This window comes from Miniopterus schreibersii (assembly GCF_964146895.1).
Source record: "Miniopterus schreibersii genome assembly, chromosome: 1".
Lineage (NCBI taxonomy): Eukaryota > Metazoa > Chordata > Mammalia > Chiroptera > Miniopteridae > Miniopterus > Miniopterus schreibersii.
Window position 1 is genome coordinate 135,466,893 of NC_138101.1, and position 14,458 is coordinate 135,481,350.

Consider the following 14,458-nt stretch of genomic DNA (forward strand, 5'->3'; position numbering starts at 1 on the left):
GATATATTTTTAAAATTAAAAAAATTTAATAAAATAAAAAAACTTTACCAACCTGAAGAAAAACATTTTCTCACTGAAAATCATTGGGTGAATGCATGCAGTTTCTATGTGGTAACTTCTTTGGGCTGTGTGTTTTGTTGTAGTAGAGAAATTCAACAGAACCCTCAGTTGCTATCATATTTGGATTCTTGGCAACTAGAATCCTTAAAATGTGGAGAAGGGTCTTATGTAGATGTTTTTCTTGACTTTATAGGGGAAGTTAGAGATTTGACCTTATAGTCCACAAATAATTACCAATCCTTCGGTCTTACAGTGCTGTCCAAAAGTTGTTAATGGTTAGGGGACTCACATTTAAACTCCGGTTTCAGAGCTTACTTAAAAACTGCAGTAACCAAAACAATGTGGTACTAGTATAAGAATAGATATGTAGGTTGATGGAATAGAATTGAATCCAGAAATAAACCTTCACATTTATATCATTTGATTTTTGACAGTGGTACCAAGACAGTTCAACTTACAGTGCTAAAACAACTGCATATCCACATGCAACAGAATGAAGTTAAGCCCCTTTCTCACACCGTACACAAAATTAATTCAAAATGAATCATAGATCTGAATATAAGCTAAAACCATAAAACTGTTATAGGAGAAAGTACAGGTGAATCTTTTAAGTCCTTGGTTTAGATAAAGCCTTCTTAGATGTGACATCAAAAGCACAAAATGTCCTGGCTGAGTGGCTCAGTTGGCTGGAGTGTTGTCTTGCACACCAAAAGGTTGTGGGTTTGATTCCTGGTCAGGCTTCAGTCCCCAGATGGGAGGCAACTGATGAATGTTTCTCTCCCTCTCTTCCTTCCTCTCTTTAAAACATATCCTTGGATGAAGATTAAAAATTTTTTTTTAACCACAAGAAAATAATTTGGATTTCTTCAAAATTAAATACTTTTATGCTTCAAAGGACAGCATTAAGAAAGTAAAAAGAACCCACTGGGAGAAAAACTTGCAAATCATCGGATAAGACACATCTCTAAAATACAAAAAGAACTCTTGCAATTTAATAATAAAGTAATAACCCACTTACAGAATGGGCAAAGGATCTGAATAGGCACCGCTTCAGAAAAGATATACAAATGGTCAGTAATCGCATGAAAAGGTGCCCAACTCATTAGCCATCAGAGAAATACAAGTCAAAACTACAATGAGATACTTCACACCTATAGAATGACTCTGATAAAAAAAGACAACAATGTTGGTCAGCATGTGAAGAAATTGGAAATCTCATACATTGCTGTTGGGAATGTAAAATGGTGTAGTCACTTTGGAAAACAGTCTGGTGGTTCCTTAAAAAGTTAAACAGAGTTACCATAAGACCCAGCTATTCCTCACCTAGGCATATACTCAGAAATAGCTCCACACAAAAACTTACATGAATGTTCATAGCAGCATTATTTATAATTGCCAAAAAAAATTGGAAATAACCCAGATGTGTAGCAATAGATGAATGGATACAGTGTGGTATATACATAACAACAGAAGTACTGAAACTTGTTACAACATGGATGAACCTTGAGAGCAAGTTAAGTAAAAGAAGCCAGACCCAAAGACCACATGTTTTATTACTCCATTTATATTAGATGTCCAGAATAGACGAAACCATAGAAACAAATTAGATTCGTTGTTGCCTATGGCTAGAGAGAGATGGATAATGATTGCTAATGGGTTTGTTTTGGGGAGATGAAAATGTTCTAGATTGTGGTGACGGTTGCATAGAATAAATGGCTGTGAGGTTGTCAAGTAAATAGGTACCTTAAACTTGGACTTTTAGGTAAAAATTATATACTTCTTAAATAAATACTGGGCCCGGCCGGGCATGGCTCAGCGGTTGAGCGTCGACCTAGGATCCTAGGCGATCGGGCTTCGATTCCTGGTCAGGGCACATGCCCAGGTTGTGGGCTCAATCAGTGACTCTCTCATCATTGATGTTTCTATCTCTCTCTCTCCCTCTCCTTTCCTCTCTCTGAAATCAATAAAGATATATTTAATAAATAAATAAATAAATACTGAATTCGCTGTTCCTATTTTGCTAGTGTAAAAAGAAAATAACCAAATTACCTATTCTTTACTTTTCAGAAAGGAGAAGATGAGTATGCCAACGTCGATGCCATTGTTGTATCTGTGGGTGTTGATGAAGAAATTGTTTATGCCAAGTCAACTGCCTTACAGGTGAGGGGTTATATCAGTTCTTAGACCTGGAAGTCATTGAATCATCTGCACTGTTCAATATAACAATCACTAGCCACATTAAAATTTTAATTCCTCAGTCCTAAGTCTCAAGTACTCTCTGTTGGTTACCATATTAGAGCAGATACAGAATATTTTCATCTTCACAAAAAGTTCAGTAGACAGCACTGATTTAGAAAATAAGGAAAAAGAAGTATATAGATTGGGATGGATTTAACTGTGTATATCAAAAAAATCTGAACAGCGGGTTACACAATGTATTTCTTTTTCTCTTAGATAGTCTTCAAGGACCCAGTTTTTTTTCCATGTGTCTAGTCTCCCATTCGTAGAGTTTAGCCTTTGTGCTCATGGTACAAAAATTGCTAAACCTCCAGTCATTACATTTGCATTCCAAGGAAAAAGAATGGAGAAGGGGAAGAAAATGAGAGAGACCTTCTTCCCTTTTTAAGAAGACTTGCCTGAAGTCCCACAGAATACTTCTACTTATAATTTATTGGCCAAAATGTAATCTGTTGGCCATACTTAGTTGCAAGAAAGCATGGGAAATAAGTCTTCATGCTGAGCAGTGTGCCCAGCTTAAAATCCAGTCTTTTTGAGAGAGAAATGAGTAATTGGTACTCAACTAGCAATCTTTTGGGGAGGCAGAATGCACAGTTCCCTAGGGCACTATTCTGTTTTGAGTTATGCACTTCTATCCTAAACAATAAGATAGTTTCTATAAACACAAATTATTTAAAAGATTTGGTGGTCTTTGTTATGGAATACTTCAAGCATATAAAATTAGGTAAAATAATATTGAATTCCGGTTTACCCATTATTTAGTTTCAGTAAATTGTCAACTCCTGGCCAATCTCATTTCATTTGTCCACATCCAGGCCCCCCTACCCCTAATTATTTTGGAGTTAATTCCACATAATCTTACAAGTATTTCTATGTAAATACATTTTTTTATCTGTAAATGCTATTGTCATTATTGTCTTTTCCCATAGACATGGCTCTTTGGTTACGAACTAACTGATACTATCATGGTCTTCTGTGATGACAAAATCATTTTTATGGCCAGCAAGAAAAAAGTGGAGTTCTTGAAACAGATTGCCAACACTAAGGGCAATGAGAATGCTAATGGAGCCCCTGCCATTACACTGTTGATACGAGAAAAGGTGAGAACTAATAAAGAATGTGTCATAAATGTGAAAGAATGTTTAAAAGTGATGAACAGAAATGCCTTCTAGGAATTTAAAAGAATATGAGGGGAAGATTTGAACTGGTGGTTGTAATTACAGAGTTTTGTCATATCTTCGTTGTTAGGAGGAAAAACATTGAATAACCCTATTGGTTCTGCAACAAAACAAATGGGCTAGGAAACTCTGGTGACCACTAACTTTATCTGTCCATTCTCGAGGATACTTTCAACAAGTTTGTTTTCATCTGAGTACCTTAATTGGAACAAAAAACTTCAAGTGTCCTTAAGGAAATTTAGATATACCTCAGTTCCAGTTTTTAGTAAATTTTGTTGTTGTTGTTGTTTTTGTCATACTGCTCACCCAACAAAGATTTTTTCTCAGAATATTGTTCACTTATGAGTTTGAGTTTCTTAGCTATTCCTGGAAAAAGGATATTGTCAACTTACATGGCACTTCACTTAAGCATATAAAAATGTCCCAAGAAATTTTGTGTTAACTTTTGGTTTGCTACTGTCTGCCCTAAAGAAGTAGGTAGGGCATGGGGATAGAATTTATTCTTTCCAGGGTTTAGAATATTGGTCTCTGCCTGTTTTTTACTAGTAGAATATAGATGTCTAATTTTAAAACCAATTGACAAACCCCTCTGTCCTGTGATACTGGTAGAATGAAAGTAATAAGAGCAGCTTTGACAAAATGATTGAAGCCATTAAAGAAAGCAAGAATGGCAAGAAGATTGGAGTATTCAGCAAAGACAAATTCCCTGGAGAGTTCATGAAGAGCTGGAATGACTGCCTCAACAAAGAAGGCTTTGACAAAGTAAGAATACTCCTGAAAACAAGCAAATTGAGAGTTAAGGCAAAAGTGTGACGAACTTCCATAACAGATAGTGCAGAGAATATGGGAAAACTGTACATTTATTTACATTTCTATTTTTCATTCCCTTTGAGCAGTAAGCCATTTTACTTTAAACTCAGGAGTGGGGCATTCAGGAGATAGTTCAGCTACTTAGAAACGTCTCTTGTCCAGAAAAATTTTGTTTTATCCCTGATCTCCTATTTTTCTTCAGCCTTTACAGAAACCTCTACAGAGGGGCATTTACATGTAAAATGGAACATTAGTTTAATGCCCCTTAAAATATACACAATGACCTAGTGGTAAAGAGCTATTTCAGATGTTTATTCAATCCAAGAAAAGAATATTTAGATATTCTGTAAACTACTGATGAATTGTTTGCTAAATAACCTAATATCACTTACAATATTCACATTGGGAGAGATGCATTTATTTAGCAATTCTATATCTGCATGTTAGAAACTCTTACCACTTTGACTGCAGATAGATATCAGTGCAGTTGTGGCCTATACCATTGCTGTAAAGGAGGACGGGGAGCTCAACCTAATGAAGAAAGCAGCCAGCATCACCTCTGAGGTCTTCAACAAATTCTTCAAAGAAAGAGTCATGGAAATAGTTGATGCAGATGAGGTAAATGGAGAGAAGAAAGTCTTTTTACTATTTTAATGAAGCAGAAATAAGTCCCTACCATGTAGTGTTATGGTATGTGTTTAGCTGCCTTTGATAATTAAGTTGGTGGTGTCTCATTGTGCCAGCTCTCTTTCAGAACAACTAAGCCTCCACTATAGTTTCTTGAGTTTACCGGTATTTTACTTGAGAATTTCTTGAATAGCTGTGAATTCCACATATTATTCTCTAAGTTTGCTTTGAATGTATACCAGTATATCATCTGGTGCATAAATCATTTCATAAGACTTTTATAGCACCCTAAGTGATATCAGGATATATGTTGTCTTCCATTGATAACATCCAAAATTGCAGCACCCCATTTTGCCACCATTTAGTAAGTATTGTTTCACTTCTGGGTACACTTACAGAAAGTTCGACACAGCAAACTGGCTGAGTCTGTGGAAAAGGCCATTGAAGAGAAAAAATACCTAGCTGGGGCAGACCCCTCTACTGTGGAGATGTGTTATCCTCCTATCATTCAGAGTGGTGGCAACTATAATCTCAAGTTCAGTGTGGTGAGGTAAGTGTGAGAACTTCAAAATAAAACAATAGCCAGAGCATTTCAACCTTTAACCTATTTTTCCTTTGACTCATTCCAGAATTCAGAAAAGTAGGAGGAGACAGAATAACTGTTAATCTGCCTTCTATATTATCTTCTTGTCTTAGTCCATACATATTTCTATTTTATTTCACAGTTACTCATTTCTTACTTGAGCATTTGAATATAAGCATTTTTTCCAAATGACTAAAAATGTCTGGCAAAAAATGCAAAACATACCCCTCCAAAACATAAAAATCTTATTAGGTATTCTATAATGTAATTTGCATTTTAGTTTTTAAAAATACTATAAAGAATGCTTTTTTTGCCTGGTCAAGTCTGAAGGGACTAACTCAGTGAATATTGGAGTTCATAGTGGACTGGTGGATAAGTGACTTCTCACCACTGCACTATTAGAATATAATGAATAAAATTTAGTATATCCTTTGCGTAATTAGGATACAACTCCACTTTTCAGTGAATTTTTATCCTAAAATTTTGTTCACTAATTTTACTCCAGAGCCTTTATAAACTGGTTTATTGAAAAAAAAAAAAGTTTAGGTCCTTGTTCTGGTTAGCTTTGAGATGTAGCAGGGAAAGTTAGTGAGTACAGATGTTGTGTGTCAGTGATACTAAGGACTTTCCTAGTTTGGGTAATCAATGAAATGCTTTCTTCCTTTGGTCCCTAGTGACAAGAATCACATGCATTTTGGGGCCATCACTTGTGCCATGGGTATTCGTTTCAAATCTTACTGCTCCAACCTTGTTCGCACTTTGATGGTTGACCCTTCTCAGGAAGTTCAAGAAAATTACAACTTTTTGCTCCAGCTTCAAGAGGAGCTGCTAAAGGAATTAAGACATGGTGAGGCGCTTTATAAAAGAAGGTTTGGAAATCATGTAACAGAAGTGTTATTAATGTTTATGTGACTTTATATCCCTGAGGTGCTCAAACTAAAAATAGATTTTACTAACTTCTAATTATCGTAGCATTTAGTTCTTGAATCTGCTTTTCTTTTAGGTGTGAGTGCTTATTGTGGTTTTTACATCGATGTTTACAAAAACCTTTCTGACTGGTTAGACCTCTGTGTTCAAATCTTCATAAACTAATGTGGCCTTGCCCAGCCGGTTTGCCTCAGTGGTTAGAGCATCGGACTGCAGACTAAAGGATTCTGGTTCAGTTCCAGCCAAGGGCACTTACCTCGGTTGCAGGCTCGATTCCTAGCCCTGGTTGGGGCACGTGCAGGAGGCCACCAGTTGATGTGTCTCTTTCACATTGATGTTTCTCTCTCTCTCTCGCTCATCTCTGTCTTCTACTCTCTCTGAAACGCAGTGGAAAAAGTATCCTTAGGTGAGGATTAAAAAAAAAAGCATGGTCTTACTACTCTTCTTTAGAATTTTAGAAAGTTCTTTTTTTTTTAAATTTAGTTATAATTGATGTACAAAATTAGTTTTAGGTGTACAACCTAAATATTGTGAAATGTTCACCACAACAAGTCTAGTAAACGTTTGTCACCATACAGATAGATTTTTTTCTTGTGATGAATGAGAACTTTGAAGATTTATTCTATTAGCAACTTTCAAATATACAATACAGTATTATTAACTATAGTTGCCATATGTTATTACATCTCTGTGACTTTATTTTATAACTGGAAGTTTGTACCTTTTGGCTCTCTTCACCCATTTTACCCACTTCCCACCCCCTACCTATGTCAGCCACCAATCTGTTCTCTCTATAAGCTTGGTTGGTTGGTTGATTTGTTAGATTCCACATATAAGTGAGATTATACAGTATATGTCTCTCTGTATAACTTATTTCACTGAGGATAATGCGCTATGGTCCCTCCATGTTGTTGCAGATGGCAAGATTTCATTCTTCTTGTATCCCTTAATAATATTCTGGGGTGTGTGTGTACCCTTGAATAACACAGGGTTTAGGGGCACTGACTTCCCTCAAAGTCGAAAACCCACCTGTAACTTTGGACTCCTGAAAAGTTTACTAATAGCCTACTGTTGACCGGAAAACCTTACCAATAACAAACACATGTTTTGTATATTATATACGATATCCTTACAATAAAGTAAAGCTAGAGAAAAGAAAATGCTATGAAGAAATCATAAGGAAAATATATTTGCAGTATTTATTGAAAATCCACATGTAAGTGGACCCACGCAGTTCAAACTGATGTTACTCAAAGAGCAACTGTACCACATTTTCTTTATCCATCTGTTGATGGACACTTAGGTTGTTTCTATATCTTGACTATTTTTGCACCTAAGGGCGCATAAATCTTTTCAATTTGTGGGGGGTTTGGATAAATACCCAGAAGTGGAATTGCTGGGTCATTTAGGAGTTCTATTTTCAATTTTTTGTGGAACCTCCATACTGTTTTCCATAGTGGCTGCACCAATTTATAATCCTACAACAGTGCACAAGGGTTTCCTTTTCTCTACATCCTTGCCAACACTTGTTATTTTTTATCTTTTTGTTAATAGCCATTCTAACAGGTATGAAGTAATACCTCATTGTAGTTTTGATTTGCATTTCTCTGATGATTAGTGATGTTGAGCATCTTCTCATGTACCTGTTGGCCATCTTTACGTTTTCTTTGGGAAAATGTCTGTTCAGATTTTCTGCCCGTTTTAATCATATCGTTTGTTATATTACTGTTGAGTTGTATGAGTTCTTTGTATATTTTGGATATTAATCCTTGACAGGTATATGACTTGCAAATATTCTCTCCCATTCAGTTGGTTGCCTTTTCATTTTGTTAATGGTTTCCTTTTCTGTGCTTTTTAATTTGATGTAGTCCCACTTGTTGATTTCTGCTTTTGTTGCCTTTGCTTTTTGTTCAAATCCAAACAGTCGTCAGCAAGACTAATGCAACAAAATTTACCATCTATACAGGGGGTGGGCAAAAGTAGGTTTACAGTTTGTATGGAAAATAACACAGTAATTAATAAATAATACAAGATAAACTGTCTCATGTGCTCACAACTGTAAATCTACTTTTTCCCACCCTGGTATTTTCTTCTAGGAGTTCCATGGTCTCAGGTCTTCTGTTCAAGTCTGTAATCCATTTTGAGTTAATTTTTGTGTATGGTGTAAGATAGTGGTTCAATTTCATTTTTTCTGAATGTTGCAGTCCAGTTTTCCCAACACTATTGAAGAGAGAGACTTTCCCCGTTGTGCATTCTTGGCTCCTTTGTCATTAATTAATTGATCATATATGTGTGGGTTTATTTCTCGACTTTCTGTTCCACTCCATTGATCGTTGTGTCTGTTTTTCTGACAATACCTTGCTTTTCTTATTACTGTAGCTTTGTGATATAGTTTGAAATCAGGGAGCATGACACCTCCAGGTTTGTTCTTTTTTCTCAGAATTGCTTTGGCTGTTCAGGGTCTTTTGTGGTTCCATACAAATTTTAGAATTGTTTGTTCTAATTCTGTGTAAAAGGCCATTGGAATTTTGATAGGGATTTCTTTGAATTTGTAGATTTCTTTGGTAGTATGGATATTCCTCTAATCCATGAGCATGGAATATCTTTCCATTTATTTGTGTCTTCAGTTTCTTCATCAGTGTCTTACAGTTTTCAGTGTACAGGTCTTTCCTGTCCTTGGTTAAATTTATTCCTGGGTATTTTATTCTTTTTGATGCATTTGTAAAATAGGATTGTTTTCTTACTTCTGATAGTTTATTATTAGTGTTTATAAACTCAGCAGATTTCTGTATTATTGATTTTTGTATTGTGCAACTTTACTGAATTCTAACATTTTGGGGGTTTTCTATATATAGTATGTCATCTGCAAATAGTAGATAGTGACAATTTTACTTTTTCCTTTCCAATTTGTATGCCTTTTATTCCTTTTTCTTGCCTAAATGCTTTGGCTAGGAATTCCAATACTGTGTTGAATGCAAGTGCCCTGGCCAGTGTGGCTCAGTTGGTTAGGTGTCCTCCCGTGCACTAAATTCGATTCCTGGTGAGGGCGCATGCCCAGGTTTCAGGCTTGATCTTTGGTAGGAGTGTGCAGGAAGCAGCTGACCAATGTGTCTCTCTCACATCAGTGTTTCTGTCTTTCCCTCTCTGCTCTCTCTCTAAAAAAAATAATAAGCCCAGCCGGCGTGGCTCGGCAGTTGAGCGTCGACCTAGGATCCAGGCGATTGGGGTTCGATTCCCCATGAGGGCGCATGCCTGGGTTGCGGGCTCGATCAATGACTCTCTCATCATTGATGTTTCTATCTCTCTTTCTCCCTCTCCTTTCCTCTCCCTGAAATCAATAAAGATATATTTAAAAATAATAATAATAATAATAATAATAAAAAAACAGAGACAGAGAGAGAAAGGAAGAGAGGGAGGGGCAGAGAGGGCATCTTTGTTTTCTTCCTGATCTTAGAGGAAAAACTTTCAGCTTTTCACCATTAAGTATGATGTTAGGTGTGTGCTTGTCATGTATGGCCTTTATTATATTGAGGTACATTCCTTCTATACGGACTTTTTTGAGTTTTTTGTAAATGGATATTTTGTCAAATGCTCTTTCTGCATCTATTGAGCTGATTATATGATTTTTGTCCTTCATATTGTTCATGTGGTATATCACATTGATTGATTTATGCTTGTTGAATCATCCCTGAATTCCTTGTATAAATCCCATTTGATCATGGTATATGATCCTTTTAGTGTATGAATTCAGAAGAACCTTAGTTCTGAGGACTAGTATCTCTACCAACAGAATGTGTAATGTTAATTCTACATTGAATAGATAGGAATAATCTTAGTGTAAGAGCAGAACTAATAGCAACCTGCTAAGCAAGGAACCACCTCTTTTACCTTGAGACAGTACACTTCCAAATGACTAAATGGAACTTTATATTTACCACCTTTAAACCACTTGGTAAGCCCACCCATGTTGCCCAGACCTTCCAGTCACCATTTCTTCATGATATCTCAAGTTAATTTTGAGAAATCCTTTTGGAAATCATCATAGGTGGTTTAATGAGGATAAAGATTGCTCAGAGGCTATCATATCTGGACTACTCTGGCTTGAAATATCTATTTATATCCTAAATTCTGAAAAATTAAGGCCAGAGTCATTCTAACAGTAATTCATTCCTTCTGTAGTCCTGTTTTTCAAAATGTATTGTAACTAATGTGTTACCATTTATCTGTACTTAAAAAGTTATTTCACTGAGACCACCTGGTGGTCCACAGTCTCCCAGGTCATTGATTCTCAAGTAGTGTAATTAAAAATGACAGGATGAATTGTTTTAAAAAATATAAATTTCTAAGTCCTCCTGTTCCTGAAAGGAGCTATATTCCTTATTTCACACTTTGAGAAACACCGCTTTAGGAGACATAATAGGTGGGGGGGGGGTTGATTTTATTTTTTTAGTTTTATTTTTTTAATCCTCACCTTTGGACATGCTTATGGGGGAAGGGAGAGAAACATCAATCAGTTGCCCTTCTCACACCCCAACTGGGAATCGAACCAGCAACCTTTTGGTGCACAGGTTAATGCTCATCCCACCTGAGCCACTCTGGCTGGGTGAAAGAGTTTATTTTAAAATGTGGTTTTCTTCTTTTATTTTCTGGAAGACACTTAATGTTCTCTTTCTGTCTTGTCATTAGGTGTGAAGATATGTGATGTTTATAATGCTGTCATGGATGTGGTTAAAAAGCAGAAGCCAGAACTGCTGAACAAAATTACCAAAAACCTAGGGTAAGATGCTATGGATGGATGTTGTCACTCTGAGTCAATTTTTATGACAGGCTGTGGTCAGGTAAAGTATTCTTAGATTGATTCAACCAACATTTGTGGACTATTAAACTTAACTATGTGCCAGATACATAGTGTTATCAGAGAATATGACAAAAATATAAGTTCTGCTCTGACAAATGGTGGGGAGATTTTTCTAGACTGATATAGTAGAAGTCAATAGGTGTTTCAGGTTTAAATTACAAATGTTAGGAAACATTACCTACTATATTTCCTCTCTTAGAGCACCTTAGCTCACATTTGAAAATTAAATACTGTAATGTGAGGATGTGAGCCTCATGACCAGCAATTCCACTTCTTTATTTGAAGAAACCCAAAACACTAATTTGAAAGAATATTTATACCCCTGTGTTCATCACAGCATTATTTATAATAGCCAAGCTATGGAAACAGCCCAAGTGCCCATCAATAGACAAGTGGGTAAAAAAAACTGGCACAGCCTAGCCGGCATGGCTTAGCAGTTGAGCATCCACCTACGATCCAGGAGATCAAGGTTCTATTCCTGGTCAGGGCACATGCCCAGGTTGTGGGTTCAATCCCTAACGGGATGTGTGGGAAGCAGCCCATCAATGACTCTCATCACTGGTGTTTCTAGCTTTCCCTCTCCCTTCCTCTCTCTGAAATCAATAAAAATATATTTTTTAAATAAAACACACAAAGAACTGTGGTACGTATATACAATGGAATATTACTCATCCGTATAAAAGAACAAAAGCTTGCCCTGGCTGGTGTGGCTCAGTTGGTTGGAGCATCATCCCATATACCGAAAAGTCGTGGGTTCAGTTCCCAGTAGGGCACATACCTAGGTTTCAGTTTCAATCCCCAGTCTAGGGGTGCAAAGTGGAGGCAACCAGTTGATGTTTCTCCCTCTCCCTTCCTTTCTCTCTAAAATTAATAAAAACATATCCTCAAATAAGGATTAAAAAAAAAAAAGAAAATGTTTATTAAAAAAAAGAATGAAATCCTACCATTTGCGATAGCGTGGATTAACCTAGAGTGTTTTTGCTCAGAGAAATAAGTTGGTCAGAGAAAGATAAATACCATGTGATTTCACTTTCGTATGGAATCTAAAGAGTAATATAAATGAACAAACAAAGCAGAAAGAGACTCATAGATACAGAGAACAGACTGATGGTTGCCAGAGGGGAGGGAGGTGAAGGGATTGAGAAGTACAGAATGGTAGTTACAAAATAATCATGGGAAAGTACAGCATAGGAAATACAGTCAGTAATATTGTAATAACTACATACAGTGCCAGGTGGGAACTGGAAATATCAGGGGGAACACTCTGTGAAGTATATGATTGTCTAGCCACTATGCTATACACTTGAAACTAATACAAAATAATATTGAATGTAAACTGTAATTAAAGAAATAAAATAATTTTGGGTAAAAAAAAAACCCACAAAAGTTAAATACTCTGAAATGTCCTATTGTTTTAGAAAAACATATTTAAATTTTTATTTATTCCAGTGTTTCACAAATGTATTTGACCATTGAATACCTAGAAGTAACTGATAACACCTTATAGAATCAAAGACATTTTGGGAAACAAGTAAACGAGTTCTAGGCAGTCTCCTTAGATAGAAATTAGTTTGGGGTATATAGTTACTTTCTGGGCTTCCTTAATGGACAAGAAGAAATATATTGATCTAATAGCAAGTCTTGGCCCAAGTGACTTAAAAAGTCTAGTGTAACTAGTATGAGTCAACATTTCACTAAAAATTGCCTCTCTTAGTCCAACTATTACTGTCATAATAATCTCTGCCCCTTAATAGGAAAAGCTAAGCTTATAGGAAAACTCTTAACTTGATTTCATAGTAGAGATTAAAATTTAAATGTAGGTGAATGAGCTAAAATAAAGAACTTTTTTTTTTTAAATCTTAAAGTTAATTTTTTTTGGAAATATATCTTTATTGATTTCAGAGAGAGGAAAGGAGAGAGAGAGAGAGAGATAGAAACATCAGTTATGAGAGAGTCATTGATCAAACCCGCAACCCGGGCATGTGCCCTGACCAGGAATCAAACCCTGATTGCCTGGATCCTAGGTTGATGCTCAACCACAGAACCACGCCCAGCCGGGCAAGAACTCTTCATATAATGTTACATGAGGTACTTAATTAGGATATTATTTTCAACTTATTAAAAGTGCAAAGACTAGCCAAGCTAGTGTAGCTCAGTGGTTGAGCATCAACCCATGCACCAAGAGGTCGCCAGTTCGATTCCTAGTCAGGGCACATGCCTGGACTCAGTCCCCAATAGAGGGCATGCAGGAGGCAGCTGATCAATGTTTCTCTGATGTTCCTATCTCTCTCTACCTCTCCCTCTCTCTTTCTCTCTTAAAAAGAAAAAAAATCAGTCAATAAAAATTTTTTAAAAGTGCAAAGACTATTCTCTAATCCTCTTCCTTAACTGACAGATCAGCAGCAGTAAATTACTCAACACGTTTGCTTTGCCTTATCTTGAAAATTAAAATAGAATATATTATGGGAGCATTTGAGATCTTGCTCCCCGGAATGTGTTGTTAGTTTGGCTGAAATAAACTTATTAAGGGAAAGAAGAAGAAAAAGGCTGCTCTGCCTGTGGAGTAGCCTTCTCTTTGTCCTACTGATTCACTGATACTCTTTCATTTTAAACTCTAAAAAAAAAAAGAATATATTGTACTTCACCCATGTATGAGATCTCTTAGCCTGTTGCTAAAGTTTCTCTTCATTTCTTTTTTAGGTTTGGAATGGGAATTGAATTCCGTGAAGGCTCTTTAGTAATTAATAGTAAAAATCAGTACAAACTGAAGAAAGGTGAGTTTTATATGCACGCAATAGGAAAATACTGTTTTGTATAATTTTCTTTAGCTGTATCTTCCTCTTTTTTATATAAAAATCTACATTTCTCCATCCTTTCACTGTCATAGTCTGATTCCTGTTTGGCTATTTTAGGGATGGTTTTCAGCATCAATTTGGGATTCTCAGACCTGACTAACAAGGAAGGAAAGAAACCAGAAGAGAAAACGTATGCCCTATTCATTGGTGACACAGTTCTTGTGGATGAGGTGTGTATTTCTTAAACTTTTGAGTGCTCATAAAGTGACTTTGAGGGGCATTTTGTACTTCTTAAAAGTCTTTGTTAAATGCTAGCTAAGTAGAGAAATTCAGGTAACAGCCTGACCTAATACAGCTAGGAATAGAGATTGTAATCCAAGTA

The 14,458-nt window shown here is 36.2% G+C and overlaps 1 protein-coding gene across 1 annotated transcript in view; it reads left to right on the forward strand.

Moving 5' to 3' along the window:
* The window catches only part of SUPT16H (SPT16 homolog, facilitates chromatin remodeling subunit), a 39,957-nt gene that overhangs the window by 11,015 nt on the left and 14,484 nt on the right, over positions 1-14,458 (forward strand). The window contains exons 2-10 of the mRNA XM_081142489.1: positions 2,128-2,220; positions 3,228-3,398; positions 4,086-4,238; positions 4,758-4,904; positions 5,312-5,463; positions 6,171-6,343; positions 11,110-11,200; positions 13,982-14,055; positions 14,194-14,306. Coding sequence (XP_080998615.1) covers positions 2,128-2,220; positions 3,228-3,398; positions 4,086-4,238; positions 4,758-4,904; positions 5,312-5,463; positions 6,171-6,343; positions 11,110-11,200; positions 13,982-14,055; positions 14,194-14,306 — 1,167 coding nt within the window. The remainder of the gene's footprint in view (positions 1-2,127; positions 2,221-3,227; positions 3,399-4,085; positions 4,239-4,757; positions 4,905-5,311; positions 5,464-6,170; positions 6,344-11,109; positions 11,201-13,981; positions 14,056-14,193; positions 14,307-14,458) is intronic.